Consider the following 21,485-nt stretch of genomic DNA (forward strand, 5'->3'; position numbering starts at 1 on the left):
AGGCAGGAGAATTGCCTGAACCCAGGAGGCAGAGGTTGCAGTGAGCCGAGATCACGCCATTGCACTCCAGCCTGGGTAACAAGAGTGAAACTCCGTCTCAAAAAATAAATTAATTAATTTAATTAAATAAATAAATAAACAGTCCTGAGACAAACATCAGATGACACAAAGTTTCCTAAATGTGCTGTGATCATTCTCGCAGTCACCTTCCCCTTAGAAGTGTGTTCCTTTCTCACCCCATCCAGAATCGACCTCCCACCTTTAGGAATCTCTTCCTGCTAAAGCTAGCCTTCACTGTGCTCTTCTGAGCTCTTACAACATGAATCTGAGTAATTAAACACTGCCTTTAATTAGTATCTTGATTATTTTCTGGGTATTAATATTTTCACTACAGCAATCTGCAAACTCCTTGAAATTTGATGTCAGGTTTGTTACTTCTCATGTGACCTCCGTAGTCCTGACTTTCTTCCCAAGGACCAGTTTGCTTTTAACCATGACTTCAAGCTGTTAACTAAAACATTCTTTTCTTTGGTTCTCAGTTCAGCTATCACAGAAGTATTAAGGATTTTTTTTTAATGTTCAGATTGGAATTCCTATGTCCTAATAGGCTTTTAGGATAGGCTTTCTCAATATGTTTAGAAAAGGATTTGATCCTGGAAACAAGATACTGTCAGTCAAATGTAGCTTGTTAAAGACAGTTATGTCTTCTGATGATAACATTAATATATGTCCTTTGAAAAATACAGGCAAGCCTAGGGAAGAAAATAAAGATGATACCTGCTCATTGCCCAGAAATAACTAAGCACTGTTAACATTTTCGTTTCTTTCCTAACATTTGATCCCCCCATGCATGGTGACATATTTTTTGCTTAATATTTTATGAACATCTTTTCATGTCAATAAATAGATCTGTATCATCACCTGTATTAGTCACATTGTATTCCATTGCGTGAATATACCCACAGTGGACATTAGTGTTTTGCTGTTATACACAATACTATTATGGACATCCTATAGTATTTTAGTGAATTTACCCTATGACTTCCTAAAGATGAATGTCTGGAAGTGTGATGCGTAGAGCAGAGGGTAGGCACTCATAAGTGCTCATGTGTGTCACCCCAGTTCCCCCCGAAGGTTAGTGATGTGCCTGTCAAGAGTCTTCCCAGCAGTACTCATCGCTGACCTTTTCTTTCCCTCTGTCAGCCAGGTATCACCAGGCCTTCATGTCTGCCAATCTGATTGCTGTTTCTATTTCTATTTGAATACTGATAGGTCTATTTTATCAGCTATTTATATGTTTATTTTGATCACCTCAAATTGTCTTTGCTCATTTTTCTGTTCAGTCTTTCTGTTATTTCTTTAGAAGAACTTTTGATACGTAAAGCTCATTTGCTCTTTGACATGCACGTTACAAGTACTTTTCCCAAGTTGTGTGTATTCGTAGCGGGGAGGGATTTTTTTTTTTTTTAAGCACACAGAAGTTTTAAACTCATGTGTAGCTATTTTATAAAAACACATTAAAATCCATTTAAACATCTAGATAATTGATTTTTTTTTGCATTTTGTATAAACGTTTAAATCACAGACATTGTTCTAGATTTGGGGTACATGGTACAATATGGATACCATATTAAAACTTGAACTAATTAAAGTGCCTTTTTTCCCCTTTGTCAGGTAGGCATTATTAATACTTTTTACTCTCTAATATCTGTGTATGTATGTTTTATTTCCTCCACTGCACTATAGATTCTTTAAGGTCTGAGTCTATATCTAATTCGTCTTTGTGTATCCCATTTTCAGCCATTTGTGAAACAGACAATAGTTACTTATCATTCGTGTGGCACTGGTCACTGGGGAAACAAGAATAAGAGGCTGTCCCTGCCCTTGTGAGGCTTGTCATGTAATGAGGAAGTCAACTACAGGTGTAAAATACTTGAGCCCACTGCTATGATGAGCAAATACTCTGGGATATGAGGATTAGGGAAACTCAGTGAGGACTCATGCTTGATTTGTGTCAGGCGCGATTCTGAGGAATGCAACCGATGGACCCAAAGGAGAAGTTCATTCTGTAGATGCCAAGGAATGCAAGGCATTTCAGTGATCTGCAGCTTGTGTTTCATGTGACTGGAACCTAGGGTACATAAGAGGGGCCTGTCAGAGGATGAGACAGAAAGACAGGCCCCAGATCAGTATTGTGCAGAGAACTTTCTGTGATGGTATCAGTGTTTTATGTCTGGACTGGCTAATGCAGAAGCTATGTTGGCTGTCAAGCACTTGAAAGGTGGCTAGGACAACTGAGGAACTCAATTTTTAATTTTATTTAATTTTCATTACTTTAGTCACACGTGGCAAGTGACTACATCAGTGGACCACACCAGACTAGATCATGATGGACATCTTTTACATCCTAAGGAGTTGGGACTGTTTCCTGAGTGAGAGATAAAAGATCGGGGGTGGGGAGTTATGCTTCTCTTTTGTTTTGGAAAGATCACTCTAGTGTAGAGATTCTTAACCCTTTTGGGTCCCAGAACTCTAAAACTTGACTTTTTGCCAAGCCCTATCCTAGGGTCTGTAAGCTGCAGCTGTAGCACTCAACTGAGCAGACCAAAACCTGGCTCTGGGGGAGCTCCCATTGTGGAGGAAGAGACAAAAAAGAAACGCAGCATCCGCAGTATGCTAGAGGACAGGGATGAGTGGATTCTCACGCTTGCATCCCACCTCTCCCTCCCAGGAGCTGTGTGACCTTAGACAATTTATTAACCTCTCTGCCTCATCTGTAAAGTGTTGTGATAATAGTACCTGTCTCGTAAGTTATTAGGAGGACAAAATTAGTATTTGTACAATGGAGCAAGGCCTGGCACATAATGAGCACTATATAAGCATTTAACAAATTCGTAAATGCTAAGGAGAAAAGATCAATTGGGGAAGGGAGTTGGTGCGGGGCAGTAGGCATTGCAGTTATTGATCGGGTGACCAGGGAAGTCCTCCTTGAGAAGGTGACACTCGGGTAAAGACCTGAAGGGAGTGAACAAGTGAGTCATACAGATTACTTACTAGCAGAGGGGGCCACAAGTTGAGAGACGCTGAGACTGGAGAGTGCCTGGCGTTTTTGAAGACCACTCAGAGCACCAGTGTGGCTGGAATGCAGTGTAAAGGAGGAGACTGTAGACGATGAGCTCAGAGGCTTAACAGGTGTCAGATCCTCTAGGACTTGGTGGCTTGGAGTCTTTTGAGTATAGAAATAATCTGATCAGCGTCCTGAGCAAGGGGTGGGAGAGTGGAGCTATCAATTTCAGAGGAAGAATCTGTGCGGAGGGAGGCAGCATTGTGGGGCCACTGGTTGAGACTGTGGGTAGAAGATGAGTGAGGCTGCTCTTTTGGTAGAGCAGGCAAGAGATAAGAGCCTGACCTCAGGCAGAGGTGATAAAGGGATTTTAGATAAGCTGAGGTTAAAGAAATTAAAGGAATCAGTAAAAAATTAGATTTGAAAGATGAAGGAAGAGGGATCAGGCATGAATCTGGTTTCCGATTTGGATAGCTTCATGGGATCAAGATTGGGACTGCAAGGGCAGAGCAGATTCGGAGAAATAGGGGTGAAGATTGCTGCTGTTAAGAGTGCAGTTTTAGAACTTCCTCATGGTTCTCTGCAACATTCAAGTAGAGATCGCTCATAGGCCACTGAAGAAGCCTGGGGTGGAGAAAGACAGTTTTGAGTTACCTGATCATTAAAGCCTCAGTAATGATTGGAGGTAGAAGACAAAGAGCCTGGACAGAGATCCTGGAAACATAAGAGTAGTCGGGGTTGGCACACTTAAAGGATCCTGAGCAGTTCTTCCAGAGCTCAGAAGCAGACCAGAGGAACGGCTGTCTTGAGAGGCAAAGCAGCTTTTCATGACCTAGGAAAGAGACCGATTGTCCTTTCACTTCAGCAGATTGGAAGGAGGCCCTGGCTAAAGGCCCTATCTGTTTTGCAATTTGAGGTCTGGAGGCTGGAGGAGGAGTGATAATGATGGAGTCAGAGAACTAACGAGGGACACAGTGCCTTGCACAGTACTTTGTACATAAAAGGGAAGTCTAGGCCGGCATGGTGGCTTGCACCTGTAATCCTAGTACTTGGGAGGCCAAGGCGGGTGGATCATAAGGTCAGGAGTTTGAGACCAGCCTGGCCAACATGGTGAAACCCTGTCTCCACTAAAAATACAAAAATTAGCCGGGTATTGTGGCAGGTGCTCGTAATCCCAGCTACTTGGGAGGCTGAGGCAGGAGAATTGCTTTAAACTAGAAGGCAGAGGTTGCAGTGAGCCAAGATTGCACCTCTGCACTCCAGCCTGGGTGACGGAGCGAAACCCCCACCCCTCCAAAACAGAGAAGTCTAATAGACATTTATCAAGTGAATGGCTGTTTCAGGTTCACATTCAGCTTATTCTGCCTGCCTCCTACCTCCACCCCAAATCTCCCTTATACCATAAGGCATTTAAGGCCTGTTTGATAATTCCAATATTTTGGAGTCAGACACTTTCGCTTAGAGAGCACTAACTAGTGCCAGCGGATTATTATCTGCTTTGATTTTGGTCTATATTGGACAGTATGAAATTAACTTAGAAGTCTGTTGCTCAGCATAAACCCTTCCAACAGTTTCGGGACAAGGATCATGTAGACATTATATGTTGTTGGATTTAAGCACACGCTTGATAAAGAACATAAACATTTTCTTTGATTATGCTATCTTTGTGATTTGTCTCACTTCCTGGAACAGGAGGGCTCTAACTCCATGAGGACCCCAGCATTATTTCTGTAATTGTGAGAAGGACTGACTCCCAGAGCATTGCCTTGTCGCTGACCTTTCAGTATGGGGAGGTGAGTGATGGGCCTAATCATTGTGAAACATGACATCTTGGTGACGCAAAAACAGGTCTTGAGAGAAAAAAGTCTAAATTGCAAGTGAAAAATGTTTACAGTTGTGCTGTTCTTCTGTTTAGTACCTTCTTCCGGGGCCCGGGGGGGGTGGTGTTTTAATGCATGAAGCAGTCTTCAAGATGAAAAAGAAAGAATTAACTGTAAAATAATAAAATTCATGCCAAAGGCGGTGAACATTTTTTAAAGCCTAATAATATTTCTAATGAGCCTCTCATTCTTGACATACATTGAGGGGAAAAGTTCCTGATTATTTGCAAAAATGTCTTATAGGAATATTTCTGAAAGCTCAGGACATAGAAAACTCATTTATTGACTTTGTTATGGGGATGTTGTTAAAATACTGTTTTCTCCATTACTGGAGTCATCTGGGAGGAATTTTCCGTGGACTTCGCTGTTAAGAAAATGTATTCCTCCTGAGCTATTTGTGTATTTGTGGTGTAATGGGAAATGTTTTGGCCACTAGGATGCTCCGTCGCATTTGGAGCAGGCCCACCTTACAACATGCTTTCTCCATACTGCATTCCCGTTTGGTCTCATCATCCTTGCACCCGATTTTGTGATTGATTTATATATTTACGTTGTTGAACCTATTCTCGTAAGCTGTCTCTAATTCTGTATCTATTTTGGAACAAAGCAGGATAAAATGAAAATCTACATGATGCCGTCAAGAAAAGGGGAAAACACAGAAGTGTCATAACCATCAGGGCCTAATTCTCATCCAAATAATTTTATAATGGGTTGTGTAGCTGTTGTGTTGCATATGCAGAATGTCATTACACGGTTACCTGCAGGGAGGGAAATGCAGGTAGCTCAAGCGGAATATGTTATTTTAGGATCACTTTAGGTGAGGGAAGCCTCATTGAAGCAGATTGCTTTAAAATCTTTTCCTTCTAATTTCAGGATTGGCATCTCCTGTCTTTTTCCTGCTTCTTGGCATTTTAGCATATCTCCAGTGGGGTGTCCTCGAATTCTGAATACCAATTTACGCCAAATAATTGTCATTACTGTCCTGGCTGCTGCTGTTTCACTTTTATATTTTTCTGTTGTGATAATCCGAAATAAGTATGGGCGACTAACCAGAGACAAGAAATTTCAAAGGTAAGAGATAAAAACATTTGTTTTCCAGACCAGAAGCCATTCCTTCTGTCTTACCTGTTTTAGGCTGTTGGAACAGAATTCCATAGACTAGGTGGCTTGTTTCTCACTGTTTTAGAGGTTGGGAAATCCACAGTCAAGTTTTCCATAGGTTTTGTGTGTGGTGAGGGCCTGATTCCTGGTTCTGAGATGAGGTCTTCTTGCTGTGTCCTTACATGATGGAAAGGGGCGAGGGGGCTCCCTGAGGTTTCTGCCCTCATGAACTAATCACCTCCCAGGGGCCCCTCCTCCTAATAGCATTGCGTTGGTGATTAGGTCTTCAGTGTATTAATTTCAGGGTTGGCAGCACAGATATTTAGACCATAGCACCATCATTTCATGGCTTCTCGACATTTGGCTTTAGGTTGGAATTTAAGGAACTGTAGGAACTAGATTGTGTACTATATACAACATGGCATGAACAGTTAAACCATTTGAAGCTAGTTAACTGCTAACTACCAAATCCGTATCATAAGAGGCCCTGGAATAATTATTTATATATAAATGTCTCCCATAATATGTTTTAAGCTGATTTTTGAGTTGGTAGATTCGAAATAGAATTTTGCATTTCGGAACTTGTTTGGACTTCCATGAAGGCATGCGTATCTGATTTTGATGATCTTTATCGTCATTCCTTGTTCTGTTTTCTTTTGGCTCTTCAATTATTCTTCAGTTGCATTAATATTATAGTGGTGCTGGGGGCCGCAGTGGCTCTGGCCAGATGTCCTGGCGCTTGAGGAGGCGAGGCCATGAGTTCAAGGCCAACCTGAGGAACGTTATAAGCTCTCATTGATTAACCAAAAAAATATATATATATATATATTATAGTGGTGCTGCTACATGGCTTAGAAATTTCTGACTTGGTATTTGTTGTGCTAGACTTAAGATGGTATTCTCTGTCTAAATAAAAGCATATATGTGTTTCTATACAAGGTACCTGGCACGTGTTACCGACATTGAAGCTACAGACACCAATAACCCCAATGTGAACTATGGGATCGTGGTGGACTGTGGTAGCAGTGGGTCTCGAATATTTGTCTACTGCTGGCCAAGGCATAATGGCAATCCACGTGATCTGTTGGATATCAGGCAGATGAGGGATAAAAACCGAAAGCCAGTGGTCATGAAGATAAAACCTGGTATGTAAATGAGAATATCTGCTTAGTCACCAGGGTCTGTCCCTTCATTCTCTGTGGTGTCTTCCATATTGTTCCCTTTCTGCACTGCCATCACCCTGCATCAAATCTCACACCAGGACCTGATGGGTTTTCCCTTTTCTGTCCATTTTGCATAGAGTGACTAACATCTTGATAAAACATCCAAAAAAAATGTCTTTTTGTCTCCTATAGCGTTTAAAATAGTGCCTTACTTATACTGTCTACTCAGAGGTTTGCTAGTTGGCATTAACTATGGAGAGTTTTTTTCCTATTTAGTTGCCATTGGTCTCTATCCTTAATGACAAGATAATTTTAGATAACTCATGAAAATCTATAATATATTGGAATATATTTGTCATTTTTAAAAATTGCTGGCCAAACATATTTCTAGTTATCTAGATTATTTGATAAGTACGACCATAGAACTTAGAGCTAATAATTATGTATAGTTTTAAAAGATATAATTTCTAAGCCAATGTGACATGTAAAAGTTTAGATTTGGCTTCCTTATTAGGTAATTTACATCAGTGATGCTGTTTTTTCTGTATCATCACCATTTCCATGGGCAGCAGCTTCTGTCAGGCGCATTTAGAATTGGAGATACTGGGAGTGCCTTGAAACAAGCTTTTTCTGTCTTGATAGTTGATCATCACTGATTTCAAACAGTGGACCATAGATCTTAATAGAGATGCAGCACTTTTATTTCATCTTACTAATGTATTACATAGTGAAATATCAAATGCAAACAATCCAAGAAATTTATCTTGTGAATTATTAGAGAATATTGATAAATAATAATTATTATGGCTTATCCCCATTTCAGAAATAAAATTTTAAAGTATATTAAGTTTAACCTGAGAAAATGCATGTCCTCATAGAAGAGTCCCCAGCCATGCAGAATGGTGACCTCTCAAGTCCTCATTCTTCGTGGAATAATTCAGACCCCACCTCCTCCTTCAGGCAGCCCTCAACAAGTTGATTATCCTTTGATGTGTGGCCAGCTGGGAACCAGCATATTTACTCAGAAAATCTAAAGTCTCTACCTCACTTTTCAGGTTAAAGAGAGAGAACCTAGTCTGCGTCTATATACCAGCATTATTTAATCAGAGTACATTTCCATGAACAAAGACTAATTTTTCTTTAAGTTTTAGTGACTGTCTTTTCAGTTTTCGTTTTATGCATTTCTACCCCTTAAATTGTCATGTATCCCTAATCTAGAAACATTTGCAGAGTCAAAGTAATACTGATCAAATAAAAAGTTTATGAGAAGACTAAAAGAATAAAGCATTTTGCATTTCATCTAGCTTCATGTGCCAGGTCCCATCAGTGACTAAACAGGTCTCATGGAATAAGATGAAAACTTCCATGCCTTGGAGTTGTCCTTTTAGAATAAAAAGTCATCCTGGAGTATATACTAGAATCTCATTAAAATCAGACAACAGGGGTCCATCTTGCACTATACAAAGTGTATGAAATGGAAATCAAAATACCCTTTTATAGCACTACTCTGTCATAGACGTCCATGTATAGCATTACAGCAAGGCTCTAGAAATTTCCTTAATAGATTCTGACTAGTTTAGGGCTTCAAGTGCATTGAAATTGTATTGTATGTGGAGTGAAATGATCTATAGTTGAGTCCATTTTTTGCTAATTCCTGTGATAAATCACTTAATCTTTCTGGGTTTATAATTTTCTAATGTGTGAAATAAGGAATTTTTAGACTTCTAAAGTCCCCCTCATTTTTAACATTGTAGGCAAAATAACACCTAGAAATACTCATTTATGTACTCAGTTAGCAAATATATGATGGGCACCTGCTATTTGCTAGGCACTGTGTTAGGTGCTGGGAATATAAGTTTGAACAGACACATTTTGTGCCCTTTAAGTTTTCAGTTGTAATGCGACAGGCAAGTAAATATCTAATTTTGATATGGTGTAATGAATGTACATCTAGCAAAAGGAAGTAAGCATGGAATTTAATGAGAATCATCTTCAGGTTTCTGTTAGGGTGACTTCCATGGAGGCTGGAGTCGAGTGGGTGTGCAGGAGTTAGCCAGGTGAAAAGGGGTAAGGAGGTGGACCAAGAAGATTCTTCCTGGTGGTGGACAAGCAAGGCTCTAAGGCCACAGTAAGGTGCATTATGGCAAATGTTAGTTCACTGTAGCTGAAGGCAATGGAAGGAACGTGGGAAGAGATAGGGTGGGTGAGTTATGCAGAGCTGGGTGTGCTGTTCTAGAGCTAAACCTTATCTGGTGGGTACTGAGCCACAAAAGAACTGGAGGCCTAAAGAGGCATCCTTTGGGTGGGGAATGGCGGGAAGATGGTCAGGATCAGAGGGTGGAATGTGTGGTGGCAGGCTGGCAGAAAGTGTGTTCAAAGGGATGAGGAGTAAAGTCATGGGAGAGGACCGGGGAAAGGTGATCTATGAAACCCAGGTTGCATGTTGGGATGAGGGAGAGGGGCTTCATCTGAGACCCTAGCTTAGGCCACTGGTGCCAATGCTGATTGCCTCTGAGGGAGGTAACCAGCAGTGAGAGCAGGTTTGTAGCGAAAGTTGGGTTCAGATTTTGCCATGATGCGTTGGGGGTGGCTGTGAGGACAATCAAGGGTAGTGTCCAGTGGACAGTTACCCCAGCTCACCTGGAGGCTAATGAGTGCTGCATGGCCGGTGACACAGTTCGGAGTTCATGGCATGCTGTTGGTGATAGCAGCCTCAGGAGGGACTGAGCTCACCTGAGGAGACGGGGAGCACGTGTCTTGAGGGCAGGCAAGAGTCCATGTGCATGGCAGTGACACACAGCAGATGCTCAGTCAGGTCTGCAGGCTTTGATGAAGGAGAAAAGGACATAGCACTGAATATTTAGTGTTACCAGCATTTAAGTAAGGTCTGCAGAAGAAGCTGCTAGAGGGATAGGAAAAACTAAGAAAGTGTAATGTGTAGCATGATTTCCCTAAAATTAGCCACACTGAAGAAACGTCACTTGTTATAGCTAAAATATCTGTTGCTTAACTACAGTATCCTGTTTCTCTAGGCATTTCAGAATTTGCTACCTCTCCAGAGAAGGTCAGTGATTACATTTCTCCACTTTTAAACTTTGCTGCAGAGCACGTGCCACGGGCAAAACACAAAGAGACCCCCCTCTACATTCTCTGCACGGCTGGAATGAGAATCCTCCCCGAAAGGTGATCTTCCGTGGAAGGGCAAGGCTGAGGGTGGGCTCCTGGTGGGGGAAGGAGTGTTCTCCTCCCTGGTCCTCCTCCCTCCCCTGCTCCTCCCCATCATCATCATCATCAAAAGGAAGACATTCAGAATTCTTTCTTCAAACCTGGAATAGTACCAGAACGATTCCTTTAGCCAGAATCCACCAAATATCTATTAATTGACTTACGACTATAAATAGTCAACTATAAAGTTGTCGTTTTTAAAAACCTAATCTATTTTATGTAGTTAAGGAAGGAATGCTTGCAGTTGTAGTTTTACATCTAGAAATCCCATAATTCACACAACTTGTTCATTTTGAAAATGCATTCCTAATATAATCTTTCCAATGAATTTATTTGTTTTGGAACTTGTTGGATACAAGGTATACCAGAGCCATAGTTTGTTTTTTTCTTTTGGAACCAGAAGATTTCAAGCTGTAGTCTTTTGATGTGTAAATGTTTGTGTTGCCTTATAGCCAGCAGAAAGCCATTCTGGAAGACCTTCTGACCGATATCCCTGTGCACTTTGACTTCCTGTTTTCTGACTCCCATGCAGAAGTCATTTCTGGGAAACAAGAAGGTTGGTATAGGGTCTTCAGTTTAAAATTTGGGAAGCTATTCCTTTAAATCCTCCCCACTTTCACCAGTGTACACCTTGTTATACTCCTGTTATCTTAATATTTGGGAAATAATAGCCTGGAAATATTATAATTTTTAAATGACTGAATCAGTTTCTTACATGACTGGTCTTTGTTGCCCAAACATGAAGCCATTGAAAAATAACTGTTTGTCTTCACCACATGTAGGGACCTAGCTTGATACAAACTCACTTTTATAGAAAAGGCTGTGTGCCTTGCCTAAGTTGTGTGGCTTCCTGGGACTTTGATCATTATGGAGTAATTAGAGCTTCTTCTCGACTTTGATACACCAAGAAATATCAAATATTTGTTCTATTTTCAAAGAAATGATTCTACTTGAGAATGAAATGTCAAGTCAATGAAATTATTTGGGGAATAGCTTGCTAGAAATGTATACCAAGAAGTATTTCAAAAGTCATCTGTCATTTCAGCATTAATTCCTATATGGAAGACACGGTAGAAAATACAAAAATGGGGTGAAGTTTACACATTGCCATTAAGCTGCTTACTGACAAATGAGGTCCACAATTAGCAGTTCTACAAGGGTTTTAGGTACCAGAAAAAAAATAAGGAAAAAAATATCACAGGAGTTTGAAAGAGGGAGGCATTTTTTCCCCCCAAGTAGGGCCATGATGGAGAAATCTGAACTGCACCTCAAGGGAAGGGATAGTTTTACATAGAACATGCCAGAGCATGGGAAGGGTGGGGCTCTGAGGGCGCATAGGAAGCACATGCCAGACAGAAGAAAGGACTGGACTCAGTACAGGTTGGAAAGAATTCACTGTGGACAGAGGAACACAGATGTTTTGGTTTGACTGGATGATGGCCCTTCTGGAAGGAGTGGTGGTAATGTTAGTGGTTGGATGGCTTTTGAATTGTCAGTCCAGGAATTTGTACTTCTTTCTGTAGATCAATCCAATAGCAGAGGGTAGAGCAGGTTGCAACAGAGGAGTAGGGTGCAGATGGATTAGATGGGCCAACCCCACCTCCCCCACCATGGTTTAGATCAAGGTGACAATGAAAACCAGGTGTAGGGAATGTGAAAATAGAATCAGACTTGGCAGCTGAGTGAATGGAGGGATAAAGGAAAGAGTAGAAGATACCTTAATTTTTTTTTTTTTTTGAGATGGAGTCTCACTCTGTTGCCAGGCTAGAGTGCAGTGGCACAATCTCAGCTTACTGCAACCTCTGCTGCCTGAGTTCAAATGATTTTCCTGTCTCAGCCTCCCAAGTAGCTGGTTCTACAGGTGCACACCTGTAGAACAGCTAATTTTTGTATTTTTAGGAGAGATGGGGTTTCACCGAGTTGGCCAGGATGGTCTCGATCTCTTGACCTCGTGATCTACCCACCTCAGCCTCCAAAAGTGCTGGGATTACAGGTGTGAGCCACCGCATCCTGCTGATACCTTGAATTTTTAAAACCTTGGACTTGACAGGTTTTACACCATAAAAGTAAAAATTTCAGTATTTTAAAACAACTACTAAATTTCAAAAGAAAACTAACACCTAGGGTATTATATTTTCAACCTATGTAGATGGTATAAAACTAAAATATTAAAGGTGAGAGATCTTGGAAAGCTTTTTAGAGTAATAAAAACATCAGGGGCAAGGTGTTATTTCAGACGATTTTACAGGTTGTCAGGGAGTGAAATAAATGAGACATTTGTACAGACTGCACTGATAAGAGTTACACAAAATGTTTTAAAACTATTTTTCTTCTCTCCACCCTGTAAAATGTCTATAGGTGTGTATGCTTGGATTGGCATTAATTTTGTCCTTGGACGGTTTGAGCATATTGAAGATGGTAAGTATCATGTTTCCAATGAATGTGTCTAGTTGGAAATCAGTGCTTTTCTGTTTAATCCATTGGCTGAAAAAAGAGCTAAGCTTTGTGACACTTCTAAGCGTGTGGGAGTAGAATGAGAGGAGCTGCAGTTGAACACAATTCAACTTGATTTTAGTTGGGAGGATAGACTGGGTTTGCCTGAATGTGCTTGAAATAGACTGTGAAAAGAAGGTGACTGAAGAAGAACACAGTTCTCTGGATTAGTTCTGTTGCAGTGAACACTTTCTGTTCTTCCCAGATGATGAGGCAGTTGTGGAGGTTAACATTCCCGGAAGTGAAAGCAGCGAAGCCATTGTCCGTAAAAGGACAGCGGGCATTCTCGACATGGGTGGCGTGTCAACTCAGATAGCGTACGAAGTCCCCAAAACTGTAAGCTTTGCGTCCTCACAGCAGGTCATTATCTGTACAAATTTCCTTCTGTTTGGTTTGGTTTTCATTTAACATGTGTCCATTGTTCTTGTTTTGTTTTCTGAGTGTGAACGTATCTTTACTGTGCTTGCTGAGGTGCCGCCTCTCAACCCGGGAGAACAGAGACAGGAGGAGCAAGGCACACCTCAGCTGAGCCGCTTGTGTGTGTTCATTGAAATCAGCTGGTTTGTTTTCTGACCGTAGAGTTTTTCTTTGGTATATACACAGTCACATGCTTGAGTTTCTGTTTATATTTCCTCTTCTCTCATGTCTTTTCTCAACAGGTTTTATAACATGTAACATAATAACATCTGATTGTTTCAGTTAGAATTGGGGGCAAATTTTTTTTTAATGGCTCAGATTTTGAGCTTCCTTGGGGAGGATTAAGGTTTGTATCCACTGCTTCCACATCTTTCAAGGGGGATTTACTCCCACTGTTCTCCACCCTGTTCTGTGCCCTCTGAGTCGCTGCCTGGGCGACCTTGTCTAGAGAACCCTGGCACGGTTGCCAGATGTATTTCTGAATTGCTACACATCTTTATTACTCTGTGTTCAGATAAAAATTAACACCAAAGCCTAGCTTCCTGCATTTTCCCCTGGAAGGTGGGAGGCAGCATAGCATGGAGAGGAAGTTCCAGGTGAGACCTTGGAGCTGGTCAGGCCTGGGTTTCTTCCTCCTCCTCCTGACTAGTTGTGGGACCTTATGCAAGTCGTGTACCTTCTTTGAGCTGCTTTCTTCATCTGTAAACATCAGTGAAACTACCTTTAAATGAGATAATGCATCCAGTATATCTGATGCACTGCCAGGCAGCTAGTATGTGCTCAATAAATGTTTCTGACATCTTTATTAAGCTCCTTGGAAAAATGCTTTGTAAATTCAAACAACTTTTGTTTCCTACCTCCCATTCTAGACTTGCCTCTAGAGACTGTTACGCGCTTGGTTAAAAAATCATGTTTTTCCCCCTCAATATAAAGTAAAAGATACATAGAAAGAATGTTTGGAAAAAATACTGAAAAATCCAGATTAAATATTTCCCATGGATTTATCCTCTAAAAAACCATTGTTTGCCTTTTGGTGAATTTCTTTCTTTTCATTTTTTTTTTCTACTCATAGTTTTAGGAATATGGTTATAATCTTAGTTTATATGATTTTTGTCCTTTATTTAACACTGCATGAGCATGTTTCTCCATAAGGTATTGATTACTGTAATTAACCTTCCCTTCTGTTACATACTTAGATGACATCTAGTTTTTTCTGTCATAGAATGACAAAGGATGTCTTTGCATATAGAAACATGTCCATGTTTAGGTTTATTTTCACAGCATTGGATTCCATAAATATATTACATCAGAGGGTATGAACTATTTCGCTGACTTCCTTTTTCAAAAAGTCAGTACACTTTTGTGTACTGTATCACAAATCTGCAGCCCATCTGAAATTTCCTAAATCAGAATTGTCATATTAAATTATGAAGGATGCTTAGAAGGGTCCTTGGGAAGTACAGAAGCAGACATTTTGTCCCCCTTAGATGAGACTGTTTTCAGACCCTTCTTTTTAGTAGGAGGTTAAAGTAGTTTAAACTATTAAAGTTTGTTATCCTTATGTCTGCAGGAGGAAGTAGCTAAAAACTTGTTAGCTGAATTTAACTTGGGATGTGATGTTCACCAGACTGAGCATGTTTATCGAGTCTATGTAGCCACATTTCTTGGGTTCGGTGGCAATGCTGCTCGACAGAGGTATGAAGACAGAATATTCACCAACACCATTCAAAAGAACAGGTAAAGCACCTTTCACTACTTGGCAGTCACTTGCAAACCTAGGTCTCTCCTCATAAAAAACAGACCCAGGCAAAGCGGGAAGAACTCAATTAGCAAAAGTGTGTTGCACTGTTAGCTTTTTATTCCCCCACTAGCTGAGCAGGGAGAAGAAATGAAGGCGCTTCGGGGTCCTGCCTTCGGCCTTCTGTCCCACCATGCCCTAAAGGAGGTGCCTGCTTGCTCTCTCTCTCACTTGCATTTCAACTGATGGATTAGAAATTTCACCATCAGGCTGTAGAATAGTGTGGAGCCCTGGGTGATGCTGCTCCTGATTCAGAGTCCTTGGAAACCCAGGATCTAGAACACAGCTGGTGTCCTGGGGGCCTCAGGCAGTGTGTTCTCTTGTTGTTGCTGAGGAGATTGAAATTTGTGATGTTCTGGAGACTATGGATGAACCAGCCTGTGCAGCTAATTAGTGAGTAAGAACCATTGTGAAGGGAATTATTCAAGATAAATAAATTATCTAGAAGAGTCAGAGTTAGTGGCTTTTAAATTTAGCAATAAAACTTTTAAAAATTCAGTGTATGTAGAATTGTGGTATAGAAAATACATAAAACAAAACAGCACTCTTGGATTAAATTGACTTTATAAGTATATAGCAGTTATTTATTTGAAATTCGTCTGTAAGAACAGAAAAGCTATTTAGATGAATAAAAAATCTGAATCTGGGGTTATGTAAGATATCCTATTTATTACTGTGTTTTATTTGTTTATTTTGATGAAACAGTTTTGAGGAGAAAAAATCCTAATTCATAGAGCTAAGAGATTGTATACTTCCTTGATGAATGTAATCTTAATAAACCTATGAAGGCCTGAACCTTAGACCAAGTTGGAGCTGTTCAGTACCACATTTACCACAAAGTCATATGTGTAATAGGAAAAGCAATAAAAACCTTTTCCTATAATCTCTTCCAAAAGTTAACTGAATAATGTTAATTATGAGGTTGGTAGCCCCATGGTTTTGTATTTTTAATTGGTATTTAGCACATTTTGATATAATCATTTTTATAGTAGTCTTAAACTGGAAATATTTTATAAACAACACTTGAAACATTTTTGCAGATTCAATGAACACCTTATTCTGAAACCTTAATTTTTACTCATTGCTGTTAATGTCAGAAAGCTTTATATAATAGACTGTTTAGTGGTACTCCTTAATTTAGTTATAAGACAACTAAAAGTAATAACATGAAATATATATCTGACTACTTTTGGAGTTTTTTTTGGTTGTTGTTCTTTTTAAGACAGAGTTTCACTCTTGTTGCCCAGGCTAGAGTATAATGGCACAATTTTAGCTCACTGCAACCTCTGCCTCCCAGGTTCAAGTGATTCTCCTGCTTCAGCCTCTCAAGTAGCTGGGATTACAGGCATGTGCCGCCACACCTGGCAGATTTTTGTATTTTTAGTAGAGACAGGGTTTCTCCATGTTGGTCAGGCTGGTCTCGAACTCCCAGCTTCAGGTGATCTGCCCACCTTGGCCTCCCAAAATGCTGGGATTAAAGCTGTGAGCCACCATGTCTGGCCAGACTTTTATAATAATTACAAACGTTTCATATGTCATGAACTGAACCTTGAAGTACACATACATCTTTTTGCCATTTGTAGTGGTGATTAACTTTTTTTAATTAAGTGAACATTTTTATGGCAAAGACCTTAATTTATTACATTCAGCTGCATGATGAGTAGCCCTGATCTGAGGAATACATAACTTGTCAGTTAAGTGAAAAGTGAAAACTTGACTGTCGGACCATGCCTAACTCTCACAGTGAAACACCTGTCAGGCCCCTGTGATTTCATATCATCCAACACCAGCATCACTTCAGATGTTGAGAGCTCTTTTCTGTTTCTTGTTGCTTAAAGGTGTGCACACACAATAGAATGACATGTTCATTCCCAGAAATTTCATTACCAAGTAATAAGCCTAGTGCCGTTCAGTTAACAAAGCTAACGTTTATTTTCTCCAGGGCTTCTCAGAGCCTATCTGTCATACAGTGGAAACTGCTGTCTGCTGCAGCTGGGACCCATCGTTGATGAAGAAAAAATAAGTTCAGACAGAATCATAAAAACAGACTCAGGCCTTAAACATTCTGTCTTAAATTTTCGATTCATTTGCCGATCTTTTGCTCTGAACCCCAAGGTCTGTTTTTAGACTCCATCTTTACTCCGGCATGCACTGCACACCTCATGGAGATACCAGTTTGTCTTTGTTTAAAGAATACTGAGGACTTAAAGACATTTGCGAAGCAATTTGATACCAAATCCTTCTAAACTTTTACTAATTTTTCCCAGTTTTAAAGATCTTGCCCATAATTTTCTAGTAAGTTGTCCTTATGTTTTCTAAAACATCTAACCTGCTTTTCCCAGGACCAGCTATTTTCACAGTCGCGTTCCATTCAACTGTATTAGGTAAAACCACAAGCACTGGTAACAGAAATGGGGCTGTCAGCAATGCATTGGCCTTGTGCCTGGCATCTGGGAACCTCAGGCCATGTTGGCCATGTTGCCAGGATGGCCGGGTACGCAGATAGGTTGTTTACCTGGACTCAGGTAACCTGTCTGCTGCAGGCAGGTTTGTATCCTGACTCTCCAAGAAAGTCTCGAGTGCGTATTTTCCTAACTGATGATCTTGGAACCCTTTTCTGTTCCCACAGACACAGTCGACACAGTCCTGCAGGTCTCATGGCCCACAGAGAGTATTCTGAGAAACAGTGGTTCGCAGCCACCTCTTCAAAACACAGTTTTCTGTAGGACTCACAGTGAAGTTTCTTTTTTTGCCATAGGCTCCTGGGTAAACAGAATGGTCTGACTCCTGATATGCCGTTCCTGGACCCCTGCCTACCCTTAGACATTAAAGATGAAATCCAGCAAAATGGACAAACCTTATACCTACGAGGGACTGGAGACTTTGACCTGTGTCGAGAGACTATCCAGCCTTTCATGAATAAAACAAACGAGACCCAGACTTCCCTCAATGGGATCTACCAGCCTCCAATTCACTTCCCGAACAGTGAATTCTATGGCTTTTCTGAATTCTACTACTGCACCGAGGATGTGTTACGCATGGGGGGAGACTACAATGCTGCTAAATTCACTAAAGCTGCAAAGGTACCTTGACAGTCGCCATCTGCTCCGCATGCTTTTGAGAGACCATTGTGGACAGAGACGGGTTATGTCCTCCCTTCACATTTGCAGGGAAAGACGGCATATGGAAGGCTGCACTGCAGCATGTTGGGATCCTGTTCCCTTTGGTTGGAGGGAGATTGAATAGTCACAGCAGAAATAAAAAATGTACTGTAAGCTGACTTCTGCCCACCACTCACTAGCTACCCTGGTCATCAGTTACCTCCAAATTTTACAGTCTCTTATGTCATTGTTCTGTTTTGCTGCATCTGACAGTTCTCCTGCCAGCCTTCCTGTCCCTGACTTACCAGGACACTCCTGTTCTCGTGTCCCTCTGCCTTCCTGATGACACCCCTGAAACTCTGGTGATGCCAGACTTCCACTCTTGGCCCCTGACCTTCAAGTTCTTGGATGGTCTCATCCATGCTCAGGATTTGCTGCTGCCTCTCAAGAAGAGGCTTCAGTCCTGACCCCTGCCTGCTATGTTCCACAACTCCAGACAAACCCACCATTTTCTCTCCATTCTGTTCCTGTTGTTCTGTCTAGGTTAATGGCATCACCAACCATCCAGTCCCCCTCCCTGCAGCCTAGGAGTCATGGACTTCTCCCTCTAACCAGTTCATCCTTTTCTATACACCCCAGTGTAATCAGTCACGGTGTGATGTTTTAGCTCCCAGATGTTTCTCAAAGTCATATAGCCACAGAGCACAGTATGTTGTAATCATGCCAGACAGCTGGCTTCCCTCACCCTCGGCCGTTTCTCTTCCTGAAGCACCTGTACCGAGCCCTTTGCGCAGGCCTAGTGCGTTTCTCTTGTGCTCCCTGTCACACACCCAGGCCCATCTCCCGCCTCTCTCAGCAGCATCTTCATCCTTTAAATAGAAATCGGGATGGTAGCCACCTCAAGGAGTTAAGCATTACATTGACAAGACACACTTACACAGTGCTCAGTAGAAGTTACTAATATTATTACAAATAACTTCAGGAAAAGTGGGATCTCTTTCCCTTCTGTTAAAAACAAAAACCTTCTGTAATCATCATTTTCTCAGTGGCTTGTACTGTGTCCTCCACAGACAGAGGACTTAGTTTGAAGTAGCTAAAATACTGCTTGACTTTTCCAAAAATTTATGCCCATACTATATAGTCATGGAGGGAGAAACGAAACAGTTTCAGAGAGGCTGGTTGTGGACAGCAAAGTTCTCTTAACAATCCCCTGGGCAGAATGTTAAGGTAAAGCATTGTGTTTGCGCATCAGTAAGTATTCCCTGAGTATGTGTGTGTCTTGCATTCATTGTATAAGTTAAGCTTGTGTGTTTCCTAATGGGAAGGATATGCTTGTTACAAATATAAATTTGGTAAACCATTTTTAAAATGAGAATTTTAATAAGCCTTTACTAGTGATTTCTTTTGGTGAATTTTTTTTTTAGGATTATTGTGCAACAAAGTGGTCCATTTTGCGGGAACGCTTTGACAGAGGACTGTATGCCTCTCATGCTGACCTCCACAGGCTTAAGTAAGTACTAGAAGGCCAAGCCCCAGGTCACTCTTAGAACCTTAATGCAGTGTTGGCACCACTGGCTTGCCATACCCTGGCCTCAGTCTACCTTCTCCTCACTCACTGTTCTTCCCATCTGCTCTGGGCCCCTTTCAGATGGGACGAATACTTGTGCCCAGGTGTATTCCATATGTCTTTTTTTTGGTAGTTTTACGTCTCTTCCCGCTAAAATTCCCCTGTTCATACCTTTGCTTGTTCAAGTCCTGCCCAGACATCTAAGTCCAGCTAAAGGCCATCCCTTTCCAGTCTTCCTCCGTCCCCTCAGTCAGACTTCATCCCTTTCTCTGAGTCTCTAGAATTCATCTTACCTTGCTAATGCATTTATCATGTTCCACTTTGTTTTTCTGTTGCTTTTAAAAAAATCCCTTTTCACTGTAAGTCACATGCAGACACTGTATCTTATTAATTATTGTATCTTACTACTTGCTTAGCACAAGGCTTGGCAAAATATAAACCTCTAATAAATATTTAGAGTCTTAGAAGATCAGAGCTGAAAAGAACCCTCCTACCATCTCATTTTATAATAAACTGAAGTACAAAGATTTGAATCTGGTGTTCATTCGAGGAGTACATGGTGAAATGCCTGCGGGAAAAGAAACCTGTCTCAGGAGTACCTGACATGCCGAGACTGGGTTCATACACTAATTGATTTTGACAGGTGGACTGCTCTGTGTTGTGGGACCAGGGATGTGAAACACAGGCAGCTGCTTTGGGGGGCCTGGCCTGAGGAAGCCCCTGCCCCACCCCCTGGCTGTCCACAGAGGGAAGGTCTGTGTGTGTGTGTGTGTGTGTGTGTGTGTGTGTGTGTGTGTGGTGCCATCTTGGCAGAGTGAGTCAGCCTGACTGGCCTTCGTGCTTGCCGTCTGTAGGTACCAGTGCTTCAAGTCTGCGTGGATGTTTGAGGTGTTTCATCGGGGCTTTTCGTTTCCCGTCAACTATAGAAACCTAAAGACCGCCTTGCAAGTGTATGACAAGGAGGTTCAGTGGACCCTTGGAGCCATCCTCTACAGGACCCGCTTTCTACCATTAAGGTAGGGCTGTGAATTTGGTACCAAATGAGAATCACAAAGATGCTTTTCTGCAGCGCCTCGTGGCAGCCGTGGCTTGTGGCTGTTTGGGGTGCTGCTCTTAGAGCCAGCTACGGCAGAACTATGGGGACACTGATGCTTGCTTTTGGTCTTCCCCCGCTCCCCACAAGGGCTTCCTCCCTTCCCACCCTACCATCCCATAATACACAGCACTCCAGTGTTACTGCCCCATGTTTGGTTATTCTCAACTGTCTGTTCCCCAACCCCTGCAAAAGGGTCAGTTCTGGGGTTCTTGACCTTTATGACTGAGGTCTCTTCTCAAAATACTGTTTTTAAATGCATGCATAAATACATAGGATTATAGAATAAACCATCATATTGAAATAGTATTTATTAAAATATTACAGAAAACAGGGTCGGGTGCAATGGCTCATGCCCGGAATCCCAGCACTTTGGGATGCTGAGGCGAGCAAATCCCAAAGTCAGGAGTTCGAGACCATCCTGGCTAACACAGTGAAACCCCATCTCTATTAAAAATACAAAAATGAGCCAGGTATGGTGGCACGTGCCTGAAATTCGAGCTACTCATGAGGCTGAGGCTGGAGAATTGCTTGAACATGGGAGGCGGAGGTTGCAGTCAGCTGAGATCATGCCACTGCACTC

General features: G+C 41.5%; 1 protein-coding gene across 11 annotated transcripts in view; it reads left to right on the plus strand.

Annotated features, from left to right (window-relative positions):
* The window catches only part of ENTPD4 (ectonucleoside triphosphate diphosphohydrolase 4), a 32,828-nt gene that overhangs the window by 3,246 nt on the left and 8,097 nt on the right, over positions 1 to 21,485 (plus strand). For 2 of the 11 annotated variants that reach the window (XM_008979117.5, XM_008979114.5), the window contains exons 2-12: positions 4,757 to 4,857; positions 5,818 to 6,015; positions 6,985 to 7,190; positions 10,241 to 10,391; positions 10,886 to 10,989; positions 12,792 to 12,851; positions 13,132 to 13,286; positions 14,914 to 15,080; positions 17,900 to 18,224; positions 19,667 to 19,752; positions 20,664 to 20,825. In XM_008979117.5, coding sequence (XP_008977365.2) covers positions 4,850 to 4,857; positions 5,818 to 6,015; positions 6,985 to 7,190; positions 10,241 to 10,391; positions 10,886 to 10,989; positions 12,792 to 12,851; positions 13,132 to 13,286; positions 14,914 to 15,080; positions 17,900 to 18,224; positions 19,667 to 19,752; positions 20,664 to 20,825 — 1,622 coding nt within the window. In that variant the 5' untranslated portion in view covers positions 4,757 to 4,849. The remainder of the gene's footprint in view (positions 1 to 4,756; positions 4,858 to 5,817; positions 6,016 to 6,984; positions 7,191 to 10,240; positions 10,392 to 10,885; positions 10,990 to 12,791; positions 12,852 to 13,131; positions 13,287 to 14,913; positions 15,081 to 17,899; positions 18,225 to 19,666; positions 19,753 to 20,663; positions 20,826 to 21,485) is intronic. The other 9 variants (XM_035270004.3, XM_008979115.5, XM_078347223.1 and 6 more) reach the window with 7 other exon arrangements.

The sequence above is a fragment of the Callithrix jacchus genome, chromosome 13 (genome assembly GCF_049354715.1).
Source record: "Callithrix jacchus isolate 240 chromosome 13, calJac240_pri, whole genome shotgun sequence".
In the NCBI taxonomy this organism is placed as follows: domain Eukaryota; kingdom Metazoa; phylum Chordata; class Mammalia; order Primates; family Cebidae; genus Callithrix; species Callithrix jacchus.